The 19,745-nt window shown below is 39.3% G+C and overlaps 1 protein-coding gene across 1 annotated transcript; it reads left to right on the top strand.

The window, feature by feature from the left end:
• The first annotated feature begins 4,451 nt into the window (after window positions 1-4,451).
• On the top strand, window positions 4,452-14,599 carry tsku (tsukushi small leucine rich proteoglycan homolog (Xenopus laevis)). Its single transcript, XM_008425998.3, has 3 exons — window positions 4,452-4,698; window positions 10,007-10,318; window positions 11,582-14,599. Exons 2-3 carry the CDS (start codon window positions 10,013-10,015, stop codon window positions 12,320-12,322), a joined length of 1,047 nt encoding a protein of 348 aa, XP_008424220.1. The 5' UTR covers window positions 4,452-4,698; window positions 10,007-10,012; the 3' UTR covers window positions 12,323-14,599.
• The last annotated feature ends 5,146 nt before the right edge of the window (window positions 14,600-19,745 follow it).

Here is a 19,745-nt window from a genome sequence, read left to right as displayed (position 1 = left end):
AGTTCAAGGGGTATGAATAGCCTTGTAAAGCACGTCATTTACTTCATAAACAACTGTAATGTGTAAGGATTGAGGGATCATGTTTCTCGCCATGGAAACAAACGTCAGCCACAGTGCACCAAGCCGGCAGCACTGTGATTTAATTGGCTTAATATGCCCACAGTACAGTGGGTCCCACACATCAAATGAATTTGTTTCCTGGTAGAGAGGGAGTGATTAGAGCTAACAAAGGGGCCATCCCCATAATTCCCAGAGCCCTGCTGTGTTTTGCCTGCGTCAGATTTTTTAGAATCCTTTTTAAAAATCAGTCAGCCCAATGTGAGGAGTTGTTTATCATGCGATAAGCAAATTAAGGACAAAACAAAGGCTGGTTGAAAGAATTTTTTAAAAATGGGATCAAAAAAGGGACATTAAAACTAAATAGTAATGATCGTTAGGAGACAGGAAGATGGAAATAAGTCAGAGGTGATTCCAACAAACATCAGGTTACAGCTGTCTGTGTGAGTGAGATAGAGAAAGACTGACCCACCCCTGTCTCTAAGGTATTCAAATATTTTAAAAATTTTCTTTATGTACATCTGAAATATATGACTATTAAACTAATGCTTTTTCTTTTATTCAAAACAGAAAATATTAATAATATGCAATATTATTTGTCATATAAAAGCTTTTAGGTGTAAAGTGAAGCCACCTTTGATGACCTACATCCCACATAAGCTGAAGAGCCTCTTAAACGTAACACCTTGACAACCATGTCCCGCATCCAGGAATAGAGGATAGAAGTGATGACAGCGCAATGTCGTACAGAGTGAGCAGAGAACAAAACACAACACGGTGCTGCTCCTGAGCAAATGCAGAAGGATATCTAAAAGTGATCAACCTCTGGCAGAAGAAAATAGTTTAAAATGTATAAAAATATATATGGATACTCCATAAGAAAAATCACAGATCATTTTATCTTATGAAGAAAAACAGCAAAGGAAAATATGGGTGAATGGGAAGAAAATGAATTATTAAACATGCCCATAAAGCAGAGCAAGGTTTGAATAGAAAGGAATAAATTTGTGAATGCTAAATAGAGATGCAGGGAATATTGCATTTTTAGGTGCTTTTGTCCTTTTCAAACAGTTGTGCTTTTCAGACAATTTGCTTAGAACAGACCTTTGATTTTTTGTAATATAATATAATATCCATCTTCTAACACCCTTGTCCCTTAGTGGGGTCGGGAGGGTTGCTGGTGCCTATCTCCAGCTAATGTTCCAGGCGAGAGGCGGGGTTCACCCTGGACAGGTCGCCAGTCTGTCGCAGGGCAACACAGAGACAAACAGGACAAACAACCATGCAAACACACACTCACACCTAGGGACAATTTAGACAGACCAATTAACCTGACAGTCATGTTTTTGGACTGTGGGAGGAAACCAGGGTACCCAGAGAAAACCCATGCATGCACAGGGAGAACATGCAAACTCCATGCAGAAAGACCGGGGCAGGGAATTGAACCCAGAACCTTCTTGCTGCAAGGCAACATCTCTACCAACTGCGCCACTGTGCAGCCCTATAATATAATATAATATAATATAATATTACTCTGAACAAAAGAGAGGAACAAAATTCAAGTAGGTTTATAAATAATTTTGTCTTTATTGTTTGTTTTTTGCAACTGTCAATGGTGAATAATTATTACTCCTAAACTTTGTTTAATTTTGATTTAAATAGAAAATTTGGTAGCAAGATTGTGTCTGGAAATTGGCTGTTATGGATTACACATTTATCTTAAGCCTCCAAGTCTGAGGCCTCTGTAAATCCTCTCTGTCATTCAGTAACACATTAGTGATGATAGCTTTACATCTACTGCCACCTAGCGGACAGTGACACAGGTGAACATCTGTGACTAATGTTGAAGAAGTGAGTATACCGAACATACTTATATTACCACATAGAAAATTTGAATATTCCCTAAAAGTGCAATGTTTCTTGCCAGTCATCTCATTTCATAGAGATTCATTACACACAGAAAAATGTTTCAAGCTTTTATTTTATTTTTATTTGCAATTTTAAAGACTATGTCTTACTGGTAAGCAAATTAAAATATTACATTAGACTAATCAAAAGAGGATGTTTTAAGTACAAATGTGACGCTTCTAAAAAGTATGTTCACTTCAATACTTTCAATACTTGGTAGAGCCTCCTCATGGTTAAATTACTGCATCTATATCTGTCCGTCCGTCCGTCTATGAATACTCTATTCTAGGTTTTGACCGAAATAACAAGATTGCAGCTATAAATGGTCAAAATGAGTTCATCCACAGGGTTTTCAGACTCTCCTTTAGAGATGGAGTGATCTGGGCAGGGCTCAGAGTAGAGCAAATACTTCTCCACATTGAGAGGAGCCAGTTGAGGTGGCTCAGGCATTTGGTGAGGATGCCTCCAAGTTTCCACCCTCAGGTGTTCTGGAAATATCCCACCAGGAGGAGACCTAGAGGGGGACCCAGGACATGACAGAAGAGCTCAGCTGGCCTGGGAACGACTTGGCACTCCTCAGGAGGAGATGGTCCAAGCAGCTGAAGAGAGGGAAGTCAAAGACTTCTCTACTTTGGCTGCCGACCTTACCGTCTATTGGAATAAGCAGAAGACAATGAATGGATGGATGAATACTCTTTACAAATCTTATTTGTTCACAGCAATGTGAAAAAGCAATGTTGTGAAAATTGTTTTTGATATATGCAAGAAACATTCTTTGGGTGAATCTGTGAACAGTTAAAAGCAACACTGCAGCCATAATGGAACTGAATTGGAAGATACAACAGAGTACTGAAAATCATTCTTGCACATCCAAAATCAAGTGGTACACACTATGTCACTCTGGTGGTTCATCATTGATTACAACTAATGATTCACACACACACACACACACACTCCTTCACATCAGTGAAAGGTGAGGTTCACCTGAGAGAGAGTCAGGCGCGGAGATATGGGGAGGCTCGGATGGGTGCCCGGGTCTGAAGGTGCCAGGTAGGGAGGACTGGTTTCAAGTCTCTTTAATGTCTGATTAAAGATGTAGAAAGTGCGCCCTCGCCTGTTCAGAAAGGTGTATGTAATGATAAAGTTACTGTCCCTCAATGGAATATATAGTAGTCAGTCCCAGTGACTGTTTGACTCACGGTTTAGCCAATGTGCTTCCTGGGTAAAAAATGAAACGAGAACCGCGGCCTCCGCTCAACAGTTTCCAGCACGTGAGGAGCCCGGTCATTGGCCCCGCCTCCCGGCCCGTCGCTGACTTGTTACATTAGTAGAGAAACTGTTCAATTTGGGTGACATAGAAATAAAAAAGGATAAAAAAAAATACATTATTACAGGTTTGATCACCTGTTTAACATATTTTTATGTAATGACTCGATCAATGAAATGAGGACTTTAAGTTGTGCAGGGAATGACTACTTAGCACTCAAAAGAATATATGATTTTGAGGGACATAACATAAACACAAAAACATGTTCAAAACCAATAGAGAAATGTATGGAAACAATTGATGTATGTGTGTAGGCATTCTCATTCTCTAAGAATAAACGAGGAACTGATTCTGCGATGAACACAAATGACTAAATGTTAAGGACATCAAATTAACATTTGTGAGAACTGTACTTCTGATCAAAGAAATGCACTAAACTACATTAAAATCTCCTCCACCCTTTGGGAAAATTTTATAAAAAGGGTCCCTGCACTTTTTGTTTTTTATCAAGACGCATAAACAGAAGAATATTTCTGAATTTGAGGCCTTTACCCTTAAAGAGTGTGCTGAAGTAACACAGAACCGCTAGAAGTTGTTGTCTGACTATGTTCACTGGGTACTATGAGTAATGTTTGCTGTAGTCATAACCATAACTATTATTTTGTAGTCTGCAGAGTAGTCATAACAGTTGCAGAGCATATCAAAGCAAGTATATCTAGGCTGATTTTGTGTGAACTTAAGAATTAGAATTACCGAGAAGGCAGCGCAGCCACAGAAAAAGTCTGTTTCCGTTCACATTATTTCTTATCACTTCAATCAGAGAAGTTAACTTGGGGGGGAAAAAACAAACTGCCGCTTTGGTTGCGCAACGCGTTTTTTTCTGAGACATTTCCACAAGGGGGCGCAAGAAGGCAGCGACATCTCAAGAACGCTGGACAAAGACCGGATGTTTTACGAGCTGAGCTTTAAAAATAAAAACATACCGACAGTTGAAAGGGAGTGAGAAATGGGACCGCTACTTACTACCAATTTTGGAAAAATATGTTGCATTAAGATTTCCCGGATTATAAACTACTTTCTTGAAGGTTATAACCTCATTGCAAAAACAAAACTCACTCTCTAAATCAAATTTCTTCAAGTTCATTTGTTTCAAATTGAATTTAAAACCTTTTAGTTTGAAAATCCTTCTCCGGAAGTGCTGTTGTTTGGCCCTAAAGCTTGCTTTACAGTTAAATAAAAACCAAGCTAAGAGCAGGCAGGGCTTCGTGGGATGGGAACAGAGCAGTGCCTCCGAGTGTTTCCAGGCTGTGACAGTTTATTACAACTAAGAACACCCAGAGGAGAACCATTAGAGCAGATGAGGACCAGAAGAGAGACGAACCACCACGACACGGGAGTGCTAATGGGAGCGGTGAAGTGAGAAGAGTCCAAGAGCGCCGACTGTGTCAGGATCAAAAGACACCAAAGTAAGTTTTCCGAATAGAGTTTATGACGTTAGAAGTTGAGAAAAAGTGCCGCCGTGTTTTTATTTGGGGGAATTTCGCCCTGGAAGAGTGTGATAATTCTCCGCAGCTGTGAGAGCATTGTGGTCTCGGAGGCAGGAACGCAGCGGGACTTCTGGTTAGATCAGATTTCACGTACCCCCCTGCCCCCCCCCCCCCCCCCCCCCCTGCCCCTTTGCCTCAGCAATCACCGCTGGTTGTCCCGACAGGGCTGACCACGCTGAAATCATTGCATCACAGAGAAAACAGACGACGAAAGAGGGGAAAATGCAACTTTTTTGATCTGATTGAAGAGTTGTGATGCACGCGCAGGGCGGAGAGGACGCGCAGCTGCGATGACAGCTATGGAGGGGGGCGGGGCTCACAGTAACAGTACCGAGAGGAGAAACATGCCTAGGATATGGTGGCTGGAGATGTTTCAGATCCCAGAGCTTTGCCACGTACGGGCTGCAGGAAATTTGATCTCCCGAGGTGCCCGCGCTCGTACCCGCCTCCCCTGTTTAACGCACCGGGCCAGCGGCGTGCTGGTTCGCTGTGGGCTGATGCAGACACAGCTGCGGGAGTTTACTTACACTTAATTAGGCCCGTAAAGAAACTTCAGATCTGACGTTTGGATCTAGAGTGAAGAGTTTGCTTGTGGTTAGGCCAACTGCTGGGCTTACCACAGAGGAGCGTGGAAGTACAATCTTCTTTAATGATGAGACCAATGTTCCACAATTAAAACTGATTTTAGCATGTGCTGACCCCGTGTCGTGAAGGGGGATTTTTTTTTGGAAATAATGAGACGACAGCAATTTCATTGGGTCGTTTTGTAACAGCTTGTATAAAATAAGTCAGTGTACTTATAGCAACTAAATATAACGGAACTGTGCTCGCATAAAGTAAAGCAAAATTTACTTCTGATTTAGGCATGTCACCATAACAAATTTTGCTTGATGATAAATTGTTCCAGCAATTATTGAGACCATTTTCAAGCAATACATTGATAATATAATGCAAGTTTTCCCTCTCAAAGACCAATAAACATTAATTTTGTACAGAACACTCAACACTGGAACTGTAAGAGATTTTAAATATCCAAAATAAAACAAAGCAACCAGAAAACAATAAATAAAATGGAAATAAAATCCACTTACAATTGAAGTCATAAATAAAATTAATTATGATGTCTCTAAAGAAAAGTGCCCTTCAAAAAATATTAATCACTGGAAATTATGAAGGTCATTTCAATTGATCAATTGTTAATTACAACAGGCTAACTTCTGGACAGACCTGCTGCACTTGAACAGACTGTTTACTACTAAATAACCCGACCAGTTTATGATCTGTCTTCATTACTTTAGTACTTTGTTGACTTTTTTTTCATTTTTACTGTCTGTACAAGCAGGGACAAAGCTACTCTAGTAAACTGAATTTATTACATAATAAATACATGGTGTACCCTTTCATTTTAAACCATTTTCTGAGTTGGAAGAAAGGTACATTTCATCAGTTGATGGCTGCTTCAGAGAATATTTTTCAGTTGGCACAGTTTTTTTTCTTCCTTAACTCTACAGTGGCATTCTGCTTTCATTAATTTTAAAAAAATTATAATTAGTACACAGAGTAGCTACCTAGCATAATGTGGTTTTAGACCAGAGCAGCTAGTGCTAATAACCAATTGGTATTTTGATTACTTGAATAGCTGTACGGTAACTACTCAGTCCTTATAGTTGCTTTTAGACTTTTGAGGTCATCCTAACTTTGTCCTACTAAATCTTGTATCATGTTATCCAGCTCTGCAGCGATAGTTGATCCAAAGATGTACATCAAGCACTTCTCTCTGTATATTACCCACCATCTTTATTGCTGTTGTTGGGCAATGTCACTGGCAGTTATGTGGCTCAGTTGGCTATCGACCAACTGTTATGCAATCGTAACGTTCCAGAGGCGGTGGGAAAACCAACACGAAGATCACTAACGCAGTTCCAGAAGCCCTGGCAGGCCTCACAGCCATTTGGTTTTTATGCTTGAACTTACTAAAACTAATGTGTACAACTTAGAAAGAATGGCAAATTTTGTAACCTTCAGGAAGTTTCATTTTAGTTTTAACCTTTTACATGTTGACTTTCTATGAACTTTCAAGGTCTACGTATTGTTTATCTTAAGGCGAACTTCAAGTCTCACTCTAGCCATTAGAAAACCTTCAGGAAATGTGCCCTGCAGCTTTCCTGAAGGTTATCTTCACATTTCACTGCATAATCATATGGGAACCTTCAGAGAATGTTCCCTAAAGGACCCATGAAGTTCCTCAGTAAATTTAACAACTACCATAACTTTTCACAGTTTCAATCTAAAAAGTTTCTCTTTAAACACCAATAGCACAGTATTAAGATTAGTACTGCATCTAATTTTTATAAGAAAGGATTGGTATAAAGTTTGAGTATGATGAGTCCCCTTGCCTGTGAGTTTACAGAGAGCATTCATCTTTCAGGATGAGGCTTTCCATTCTTAATTGTTTCAAAACACTCGAGAACCGGGGAGTTAATTTAAAATCCCTGCCGTCTCCTCCGCTTCATGCATTCATTTGGGTTAAAGGGATTAGGGTGGCATCCATCTTCTAATTACACACTCATCATGCCTTCAACTTGAAGATTAAATTGGGACGGAGCGGTCCCGGTGACACAGAGGATGCATCAGAGCGCTGAAGATGGTTGATGAAGAAACCGAGCGCCGGATAAGTGTTAAAGTAGGTGCAAATGAAAGAGTCAAACAGACGTCTGGGTTTGAAGCTCCTCTCTGCACCCTGCTCTAGATGGGCGCTGGGTTCTTTATCTTTAACCATCACCACATTGTCACAGAAATAAAGGAGGCAGCTGATGGGGAATCTTTTGGCTTTAGATAAGAGAAAACCCTTATCTGTGTTTTCCCCTTGCGGGGGGAAAATACTTTAAACACCAATAGCACAAATGTAACACTGCTGTGACTTCTGACACACTTAATCTGATCTAACCGATGATATACTTTAATTGTCAGATTACTACGCTGATGACTTCTAAACTTTGCATGTAGTTGTGAGATGATCAGTTGAGATTTAAAAATAACTCCAACTTTAGGTAAAATGAATAAATAAAAAGTTTTTAGGAGCCAACAGATGTTGCTTTGCTGCTTTCGCTTGAATAATAAAGCCACAAAGAGACTTGTGAAGTTGTCTGAGGGTGTGTTCGCAACCCTTTGCTGGTTTCCTACCCGGGGGGGGGGTGTTTCATCCTGTTGTCGCTCAAGGCTAATTGCACCAGTAGAATCTGTTCCTCTTGAAGGGAGTTCGAGTTTATGTGGGATTTACTGCCGAGGATCTGTGGGGGAACGCAAGGTCAGAAAAGTTCAACCTTCACTCAGGGTGAAGGAGAATGAAGAAAACAGTACTAAAGTTCACCATCCTTGAAGACCAGCGTAATTATTATGATCAGTTATAGTACTGTAATAAACGCATTTACTCCCTTACACACTTTAATCTGTGTTTGCTTTGCTTATGTTTCACAATTTCAAATGGATGACTGAAGCCAGGGTCACTTGGATAGCTTTGTTTCCCCTCAATATACACTTTCTATAGAAATGTTAGGGATGCACCGACATTAAAATTCAGGCTGATATATTTGACGCCTTGGAAAAGAAAGCGACCATACAGCTTCAGTTAAACTCGACACAGTCCTGCACTGTCGCATGACCAACCTCCTCTCCTCCCCTTCTGGAAACAAATGGCCAAAACATAGAAATAAATAGCGACTGTTAATATTAGTCTAGTTTTATTCATTGGATCAATATGTTAAGAAATTACTTTAAATATTAGCTGTTAATATTAGTTGATACCGATGTTGGTGTTGATATACCATGCATCAATGGAAAACAAAATTTCTTTGTCAAATATAAAATTTATTTCATCTGAAAAATTGAAGAGTGAGAAAATAAACAAAATTTTTGTCTCATTTTGCCACATATTCGGTTATTTTTTACTTTCCTAGAGTTAATCCATTTCTGTTCGGTCAAACACTGCACCTGCAGTGACGTAAACCTTCATGTAGAGCACACCTCAACACACTTTTCTCATAGATAAGTGTCTTGCTGAAGTTGTAATAAGCCTTTATGTGAGTCAAGGCGGGATGGAGATAAATGGTCTAAAGCAAGGCTGCACAAAGGTGAAGGGATTAAAGGCAAGGCACTTAAAAACCAGTCTGTGCAACACAATGCTCCTAAATGACCGGGGCGTCTTACATAAGATGAGGCAAGCACACCTCACCTTTGACATATTTCTGATAACAATTGTAACCTGAGCAGCATTAATTTTTATGTTTGTTTTGGAAAGACGAAACAAGCCGTTACTCTACTGAGGAAGTGAGAGTGGTTGTTTTGAAGATGGAGTACTTTAAGGCTTTCAGGACAAGAACAAGTAAAAATCCTGCAGTTTTCTCAGTGGTAGTGGTGGGCTGGAGACGGAATGATAATTGCAACCTGGTCTCGCATGATTCAATTAAAAGCTGTAATGTAAATTGTCATGCAGCTGTGATGCAGTAGAACTGTGGAACGTGTCTTTTTAACGTGCGTTCTCTGCTGTATCACCACCCAGTTGACCTAAAAGTGACTGTGCATATTTACATGTTACACAACTTTCAACCTCTGTCCAGTATTATACTTGCGCATGTGTGTGTGTGTGTGTGTGTGTGCAAAGGTTACTTAAGGGGAGCTGCATGAGTGAGCTCTTTTCAGATGGACAGAGCACCAGCAGGAGAAGGGTATGATAGTTTGCTTTAGTTATTTTTATGATTTTTAAATTTCTATTTGCATAATGTTACATTTGTGCAATCCGTTTTTTTTTTTTTTTCTAGTTTTACAATAAAAGAAAAATTTACAATACCCTTAAATCTGAACTTTGTGCTCATTGTAGTGCGTAGACCTAGAATGTGCAAATGAACTCATTGATCAGAGAAATTAGGTCGCACCCGTTGGGAGGCGGATAAGGAGGAAAAATGGGACTCCTCCATTTACACAAATAAAAGCTTTAAGTCTTTTTTTTTTAATTATTATTTTATTTTACAAAAGCCTTGCATATAGCATTTGTAGATCCCACAGAAAATCTAAAGTTACTGAACAGCTGTGGTTTGTTTGAACAAGCTGTTCTGATCTAATCGAAGCTGTGCAGTTTTTTTTAGTGAGTGATGGTGTTTCTGGTATAAATATATGTGAGGCTCTTTTGAAAAGGTCCCACATGTAATTTATTCACTGTCTTTCTCTTCAGAGCATAATGGCACTGCTCTTGTGGGTCAGCCTGTCGCTGCTGCTCGCTGTCCAGTCCGGTGCGGTCAGGAACTGCCACCCCAGCTGTCACTGTGAGGTGGAAAGCTTCGGGCTGTTCGACAGCTTCAGCCTGACCAGGGTGGACTGCAGAGGCATGGGCCCCAGCGTCTCCATGCCCATTGCCATCCCTTTGGACACCGCTCACCTGGACCTGTCGTCCAATGATATGGGCCCTCTCAGCGATGCCATGTTAGCCGGTCCAGGCTACACCACGCTAATTAGTTTGGACCTCAGCAGCAACAAAATTACTACGGTTGGTGGTTCGACAAACTTCAAATTGTATTTATAATAGTTACTCTATGCAGCATATTTTTTGTTTAGTGTTTGAAATTTAAAAAACAAAAAATTCTTATTAATAGCGGCCTTTATTGATCAATTAATTTGACATTTTTAGCATTTTCAAAATTACATAAAAAAATGACGTAGCTTTTCTTATTAAACATTTTTATAGAGTACAAAAACTGAGAATGGACTGATGCAGTCCCATGCATTGTATTTGTACTCCAGGCAACACAGTTTTACATGATTTGCGTCATAGTAATTTTTAGTACATAATGCAAATGTTTTCAACTTTTCACACCGATTTTAAAGAGAGACTGTGTTGATTGCTGCAGCTCTCTGTGTCATGTGACCTGCTCTGTGTGCTGCACTCAGACAGCAGTCTGTGAAGAGAGCAGCTGAAACGACAGCCATTAAATTTGAATAAAGAAGGAGTTTTAATTGCACACAAACGGAATTGCATCAAGAAATTTTACGAGCAGACTTATCAGTAAGAGAGCAAACATGCTAGTCTTAGCGTATTTAACAGTCAAAGGTAATTTTAAGTATTTAATATTAACTCTTTGGCTTTCTGTAATTTTCACCTCTTAAGTCTGGTTCTGCTGGAGATTTCCTCCTGTAGGAAGGAATTGGTTGCTCTTCATTGTTGCTACATGCTTGCTAGTGGAAAAACTCAATTCATCCTGATGGGCTTCCTTGGGTAACGTTTTACCTACTGGGCTCAAATGGTCAGTATATTATATGATATATGACCACTTCGTACTCTTCTATAAGTAAGATAAAATTGGGCTGCATGTTATTGGATCTGACTGTTGGAGTGAACAGGACATATTTGACCTAAATTTGGATTAATTCAATATAACTGATCCATTTGTGACATGAAGTGACTTGAGATTGCATATTATGAAGACTGTTATTATGACAGACACTCATGAGTAAATTTTAGTTGCCTGTCTTATTTAGTGGAGTTTTTCTGCCACTTTGCAGTCATTTTAACATCTTGTCACCTCTACATGCTGTTATGAAAAAGACAATTGTTAATTATTGTATAACCTACTTGAATCCTATTTGAAATCGTAAATGGCAATTTAGATATTTAAAAAAAGTTGTCCATCTTGATCAAAAACACAAATATATATATATATATATATATATATAAAATATTTAGATGCAGGAACATTAGAAAATTTTTCTTCCCCATATTTACTGTATATCTGTCCTCTTGTCTGATTCCCAGGTTAGCCCCAGTGCATTGTCCAAGCTGCGATACCTGGAGAGTTTGGATCTGAGCTACAACAATCTGGAGAGTCTGTCTCCAAGCTCTTTCTCTGGCCTCCCTCTAGCCGAGGTGGACCTCAGTCACAACAGTTTCCAGGAGTTTGACATGGCTGTGTTCGCTGCTAAAGTGAACGGTGAACCAGTCACCGTGGATCTGTCCCATAACAAGCTTGTGTCAGTCTCTGCCACCTTGCATGGAAGAGCTTTACATATTCAGAATGTCAATTTGTCAGTGAACCAGCTGGTTAACGTACCGAGCATGGCGGGACTTCCGCTGAGGTACCTAAATCTGGACGCTAACCCAATCCTAAAAATCAAGAAGGGAGCCTTTGCTCAGCTGAAAGATTTGGTGTATTTATCCCTCAGTGGCCTCGATGAACTTCATGAAATTGAGCCGCATAGCTTCAGCGATCTTCAGAACCTGCAGGTTCTGGACCTCTCGAATAACTCAAAACTTAAGAATCTAAGCCCTGCAGTCTTCTGTGGACTAGACTCTCTGCAGGAGCTCAACTTGTCTGGCTCTGGTGTGACTTCTTTGCCAACTAACATGTTGAGCCACCTTCCCAGCATCAAGAGTATCACTCTCGGACAAAGCATCCACTGCTGGAGGACGCAAAAACAGGGACAGTTCCACCGTCAGATGGGGCAGGTCCAGCATAACGAGGAGCTGCACTGTAACGTAGACGGCATTGTGTTGTGAGACCGGGCCTCAGGAAATGAACCACTCCTATCATTCACGACTGCAGGGCTGAGGCTCGTCTGCTCTGATATGTAAAACAGTCTGAGTCGCTCTCGCTCAGTTAAATCTGTTCCTTGGTGATACTGTGGATCATACCTTATCATTTTTATGTAGCTTTGAAAAAACTCTGGACACTTTATAATGCTTGCTGTATTTTAACAGGGCAGGCCAACTTCTTCAGTGATTTAATACATTTCACATTTTAAACTCATAAAAAAACCCCACCATGAATTCATTTTAACATGTTGGAGTCACATCTTTCACTTCATGGTCTTAAGATCTACTTGAACTTAGTCCTAATGTGGTATTTTCTTTAATATTGTACTTATACTAGTCAGAAATTGATGGACATTGTTACCATTTAACCACTATGAGTTCTCATAAGACTTTGAATGTCTGGGTGAGGGGGACGATTTTGAACTTGACTAGACATTTTGTTTTTCTATATGCTGTGTTCAATTTACCTCGGATTTCAGAACTTAAATTATTTTTGTCACAATAATGGAGCTAACCTATTCTAGCTAGAAGCCAAAAACCAGGCTGGCCGCTATAAGCAATACAAGACATACAAACGCATTTCTCTTTATTCTATGCCTTTCAAAACAAAATAAACACACAAATGCAAATCATACACTACTGGTAAAATATAAAACATCCAAAGTGGAAATACACCTTTTTGTTCCTGCTACTTTCAAAATATCTTCTGTTCCCAACAGCCATGTTGGGTCTGAATTTGGTATTTACAACTCAGAAATCCTGACATCCGAGGACAAATTGAATGCATCATTTGATTGAAGTTACCACCAGACCTTAATATCTTATCTTGGTTTAGCTTAGCAGTTATTTTAGCTTAATCTTTCTGGTTGGTTTAATCTACAATAGGTAATGTCTGAAAGGTTGTCCGCTTTTCGTCTTACCCTGTTGAGCCTTAAAGCAGCAATGCACAGTGTTTTGGGATATCTATTGTATAAAAATCTTTAAAATTAAGAAAAAAAAAAAGATCAGCGGTGGTGTTCTATCCTTACAACGAACAATGTTGTTCCTTGTTTGTACTGTGACCCGGGCAAATTTACAGGATCTGACTGATAAGTAAGTTCAGTCAGGTGTCACTCTGCTGGTTGAGGTTGATGTTTTGGTTCCCAATTATTCCAGTTTACATGCTGAACTGTTAAACTACTAAACACCACATTGTAAGTCACTTTGGATGAAGACCTTCCTCTAAATGAATGTACGTTATTGAATGTAATATAACAGTTGCAGTCTATTTCAAGACTTTGACTAAACCCTGCAGTAGGCACCGTCAGCATAAGATCAGTTTGATAACCTCGTGTTAAGCTACTACAAAGCCTAGTATTTGTGCGAAAAATTCAAACACAGATGTTACGCAAGATAACTTGAACATTAATTTAACAAACACCCTCCAAATTCAGTCGTGACTTTCAAGTGCTGGTTTTGCAGGAGAAAATTGGGAACCGGCCCGTGAATATACTGCATCCTAATTGAATCTGTTTCTTCTCCAACAAATTAATCAATCAAATGATTCCAGCTTTTTTTTTTTTTAAGTCTAATTTTATTTCAACTTTGACCAGAATTCAGTCAAATCTCAAAATTGAACAGGTTGCATGCTCAAAGCTCTGGCACTTTCTCAAACATCCTGTTAAAATGAATTATTTCAAATCTTAATGTTTTTTTTAAATTGTAACACTTTAAACTGTGTAGCATTTATTTCAAGCCTCACAAGCTGCCTTTTGTATTTTTCCCCAACAAATACTCTAGATTTAATGACCAAAACTTTTTTGCTTTGTTTAAAGTCCATGTTCTCTGACCTTTTCATTACTTCGCCACTGTTCTTATTGATCTTACCCTTTTTTCCACTGAGATAGCACAGCAGGAGTAAACAAGGTCAGAAGTAGTTGACCAAAAGTAAGCCTTGATTTACTCTCATGCTCTTTAGTGAAATTGGACCACTAACAGTTTATCACATTTTCTGTATACAAGTTATTTTTGTTTTGTGTGTTGATGCACATGTGTGAACTTGCCTTGATATTCCTTTTGCATTAAGAGGAGAATCGGTCTCAAGAACGCTTGTGGAGACTGGAATCTGCCTTCAAACTGTCCACTTTACTGAAAACGTTTTAGTTTAAAGATCTATATTTGTATGAATGTAAGTAAACTGTACATAACCATATTAATATGTAAATCTTATGTGTAATAAATTGACCCCTCTCACACTGTGAACTCAGTGACTCGTCTGATTCATATCCCGTGTCACGTCCAAACGGGCAACAATCGCTAGGCGACTTGACTGAGGAAAAAAAAACACAAGTTCAAAATAAAACCACGGTTTGGAAAATGTGGGACTGTCTGCACTGAAGTCAACATTTTCCTGGAGTTCCAGCACTGTGTGATTTCGTGTCTGCAGAGGTTTGAATCACACCAGGGTGTGGTTTTCTGGTGGTGTGAGGCACGGCAAGAAACTCGGATCTCAGCAGAGTTGTTTTAAATTGTGTTTAAAGAAACGCTGTATAGTGATGTGAGACTTGAGGTTCTGCTGGTTATCATACTGGACTACACACGGTGTCTTGGCAAAGTGATTGGGAAGACCAGCAGAGAAAAGGGAAAACTGGGGGGAGAGGGGGGGGGGGTTAGGTGGATATCAGACACAGCAGCTAACAGGCATCCTGTGTGTCCTTGGCAATGAGTACAGTGTTTGCTTTGTAAGGATGAGGAAATTTGTTCTTTTTCTTTCTTCTAAGCTCTCAGAATCTGCCAAAACAACAAGCTGATCCAAGGGGTTTTCGGCTATTGCATCAGAATGTAGGTGTACTTGTTGCATCCTGAAAATAAGGGTTTCAGATATTAAACGTGTTGACAAAGCCTGAATCCTTGCAGTTTTCTTCAGTATGTTTGACTGTAACTGCAATTCTCCTGTAGTCAGTGTAGGCCTGACAGAACGCCTTCAGAATACTGATCCTATGCTCAAAATACTTCCAGATGTTTGTGTGATTTTTTTATTTTTTATGTCTCTCTTTTAAAACAATGGCTTGTTTAAAGCCAAGAAACCAGAACCCAGCAGCCTTTAGAATGGGATTGGTTTCTTTTAACATTAAACAAAAAAATAAAAAATAAAGCTTCATAGAGACCCTTTTTAGTTTACACTTACTCCAATTTTCTCAAGGCAGTTTGTTCCTCAGGTAAACTGCTTGCTATGGGATCATGTATTCTTTTCAGTTTTCATTCAACATTTCTTGTTCGAGCTTCAACCTCACCTAACTCAAACTTGTAGCAGATAACAGACACTGACAGGATTTTTCCTCTTGCAAATAATTAAAAATGCTCGTGGTAATGGAATGATCTTCAGGCAAACAATGAATAAACTGCTTGGGCATGAAAATAAACAAGGAAGTTTCGGTTAACAGCTTTCTAAAAATAGCGTTGGTTAGAGATCTCAATGTCCTGATTTCAAGTGTAAATAACTTTGTCTGAGAATCTATGCGTGACTGCTCAGTTATTTTTCCTCTCCTGTGTGCCTCAGCCATGCAGCTGATCTCACCCAACCAGAACTAAATATCACAAAAATCAGCTAAACTTATTAAATAAAATACTATGTTTAGATCATCTTTTGCGATTTGTAAATTGCAGATGTTTGGCTCTCACCAATTACTAATTGATACATTTTCATACAATACAATTCTTGACATGAATCCATCCTATTTTCTGGATCTGAGCACAATTTGGTCACTTCCTTTTTAGCCTATAATAACCAGTTACCACCCCAAACAGAGATGCAATGCAAAACACAAACTGCAGGGGAGATTTGGATAAAGATGCCGTTATTTCTGGATGTTATAGTCTACAAACACCTCAGTTGTTACCTCCTAAAACTTGACTGACATTAACACTGATCCTGTTTATCATAAGATTTTCACTTCCCTATTTTTTGCTCAGTTCCTTTTTTCAGTTTTTTTTTTCCTCAGATTTGCCGTTTACACCTTTGCTCTGCATGGGCCAGTTTAGGCAACACAAGTCCAGCAAGTTTTTGGATCGGATTGCTACAGGTAGAAATCTTTTATGATCCAGGTTTACACAACTATTACGTGCCTGGACTAATAAAACAAAAAAAAAAAACTAGACAAAGAAATATTTTGAAATCAGGCTGGAGGCATAAGTTCAAAAACATTTTTGCTTCCACATGTTACAATGCACAGCTGAAAATCTTTTTTTTTTTTTTTACAGTTCTCTCTTGGACAGTCTCCCTGTTAACTGACTAGTTCAAATCCAGTAAAGATACCAAGTGGCTGAAAGCTTTAAAACTGCATGCATACGTATATAATTTAATAGCACAATTTGAAAAGCTCAGGTTCAAGGAAAGAGACTGCACACCTGAAATCAAAGCCAAAAATAGCTGCTGTGAAAAATGCTTGACATTGTCAAATAATTATTAAATGTGCTCAAATTAAGTAAACTTAAGTTTGCTGCTATTATAGATGTCTATTCATCAAAGCAAGGTAGGCAGATTAAAAACAAGAGGAGAAGTAAAAATGTTCCTTATAGATTCCTAGAGAAATTTTGGCTTCAGAAGTTGCTAACAATGGCAGGGTTGTGTAATTAGACTGTTTGCCAAACTGCTGCCACCGGAGGGGTGGGGGCTGCATTTCCCACAGGAGTAAAGGAGCAGACATACCCAAACATGTTCTGTTACCTTGTCTTTCTTTTGTTTTCTCAAGGATCAAAGACTTTTGCAACATAAAACGTGTCTTGACAGACAAAATCTGACATCCAGAAGATGTTTCATTCATAAGATGTTACAAAAACATTTTGAATAAGAGGTTTGATTTCCTGACTGATTGCATATTTCTGGGGTTTTATGTGACAGACTGACACAAAGTAGAACATAGCTGTGAAGAGGAATGAAACTGAAACACAGTTTAAAATATTGTAATGGATTCTAACATTATCAAATAAACAGCATGAAGAACAAGAAGCAGTGCAGACAGGTCAGAAATAATGTTATAGATAAGCTTAAAGCAGGGCTGTGAAACAAAACAATATCTCTGGCCAAATCTAGAGGAGCTGCAAAGATCCTTAACCTCGGTTGCAAAATCTGTCAACACAGTTATTAGTTGTGCACACCATAGATATGGTTTTATTTTTGAAGCGAGTCAAAAAAAAAGCCGATGTTAAAAAATAAAAAATAAAACCTGCAAGAAATCCTGTTTGCTTTTTGCCACAAGCCAGAACAGATCAAACGAGGCCAAAATGGAATATGGAAAATGGAAAATGGAATTGAATGGTTGTATACATGCATGCAAAATACTGTGAGGAAAATTAACAAATCAGCCTGAGCATATGATGATCGTCATAAAACATGGTGGTGGCAACGTCACGCTGTGGGCTGCTTATCTTTATCAACGAGGGTGATCAGTCGAGGAGAAGCCCCACAGAAAATCTGCTAAGAGGCTGGAAAAGATTTGAGCGTGGAGTGGAAGTTCACCTTCCAGAAGGATTATGGAGCAGATCTACAAAGTAATAGCTTAAATGAAGCATAAGCATGTGGTAGGACGGCCTAGCCAAAGTTCTGACCCAAATTCAAGAGAGAACAATACAACAAGAAAGTTACTCCACACGTGTAACTTTTGTGATTACCTCTGTAATCACAAAAAATGTATTCTACTTGTTTCGAGGGGGTTCAATGCAAAAGCGTGCCACTCTGCATTTGAGCATGGATTTGCTGCAGTGCAGAAAACGTGAGCACAGAACTTGAAAGGTAATGGATTGCTTTTATGTGGTGACCCAGTAGTAAGATGTAATTAATTCAAAGTTGAGGGAAGCTTTGGGTTGTGTATAATTTGTCCAGACAAGTAGAACCAGGATGTCTTTATTAAACACACTGTTCCTGCCTGAGCAGATATCAGACAAATGTGTTGTGACTTCCTGAAAAGATCCACTGGAGAAAGCAGCCATTTGAGAAGCGAATTCATCTTCCTTCAACCCTGAGCTCCAACTGCCACTGAAACTGTGCAGTCGTAGTTTTTTTTCTGCAAAATACAACACAATGAAGGGAAAAAGTTAAACTGTTGTGTTCTTTCTTTAAATGCCGCTGTGCTCAAACTCAGTGAACTGCGGGGCAGCACAGAGGTTTTGTTTGTCACAAAAACAATGGATCAGGTCAGATTGTTATGGAGCACAAAGATTCAATTGTGTTTTTCTCTAAGCCACTGTTGCCTTCAAAGTTTGTATTTCTGCAGAAAATGACCAGTTTGGCTTTTATAGCTGCAGCAGTCTTGGTGTAAAACTGACTTCTACACCAGAAACAATGTTTTGTTATTTTTAACTATTCAATGCAGAAATGTTTTTGTCATTCATATGCTAACAAGAAGTATTTGGCATTGTGTGAACAAGCAGTACTGTCAGCAAACACTAGAGGAACAAAAATGATTAGTGTTAAAGGATGAAAGGAATATTTGGTAGAAACATTAATCCATTCATCCATGACTAGAGTTGCTTTTTCTTGTACTGCTTAGAGAGGATGCAACCTGAAAATCTCCCATTGGTTTCCATGATGATTCGGAGCCCAAGAGCTCAGGCATCATTCCAGGTTCAACATGTCTGAGTCAACTGTGAGCTCTGTTCACAAAACTGTCCAAGTGGATCTCACCCACAGACATCCAAAGGTAATAAATAAAGAAATCTAACCAGAAAGTAGATATACAAAAAAGTTTATCAAACAAATTTTTCCTCCCCTGCATGAAAAGGGAGGAAAAAGACATTATTAGCTTTCTAATAATGTTCTCCCAGCCTTTGACAAGACCGACATTGGATCTCTGGTGAACCATTCTCTGAAATCTGTGCTGCTGACAGTTATCTGGGTTTGTACACCACTGTACCAATCAATAGCTGCAGAATCAGCTTTTCTAGATTCAAGGGTTAATCTGCACAGAGGTTGACCCCCTTCAGTCAAGCATGGCTTCGTTAATGAAACAGCATGCAGGAGCATGACAAGAAAAAGAAAAGCCCTGCAGTAAACAAGCTGAACATTAGGGAAGGAAATAAGACGGTTGCACACTGAGCACCACAAACACCCAAGATTCTTCTTTTACTTGCGAATGTTAAAATGCACTTGTGCAAACAGTAGCCATTGGCACCATAAAACAGCTTGTGTGCCACACAATTGCTAAAGATGAATTTGTTATGAGGTGTGTGCATGCTTGTTAGTTCCCACCAAGAAACCACGTCTCTCTGCCCCACACGGTTTGCTTACATTCTGAACATGCAGCTCAGCAAAGGTAGAGCGGGGGTCTTGCGTAACTTTGTTCCTGGTGGTGGTCTGGGAGTGGAGGTTCCCAGAGGAAACGGGCTATATCCTGAGCTCGCTGCCCTCCCT

The sequence above is a fragment of the Poecilia reticulata genome, chromosome 13 (assembly GCF_904066995.2).
Source record: "Poecilia reticulata chromosome 13, P_reticulata-male-v2, whole genome shotgun sequence".
In the NCBI taxonomy this organism is placed as follows: Eukaryota; Metazoa; Chordata; class Actinopteri; order Cyprinodontiformes; family Poeciliidae; genus Poecilia; species Poecilia reticulata.
The sequence above is the reverse complement of the archived record's forward strand: the minus strand, read 5'-3'. Positions and strand labels throughout refer to the sequence as shown.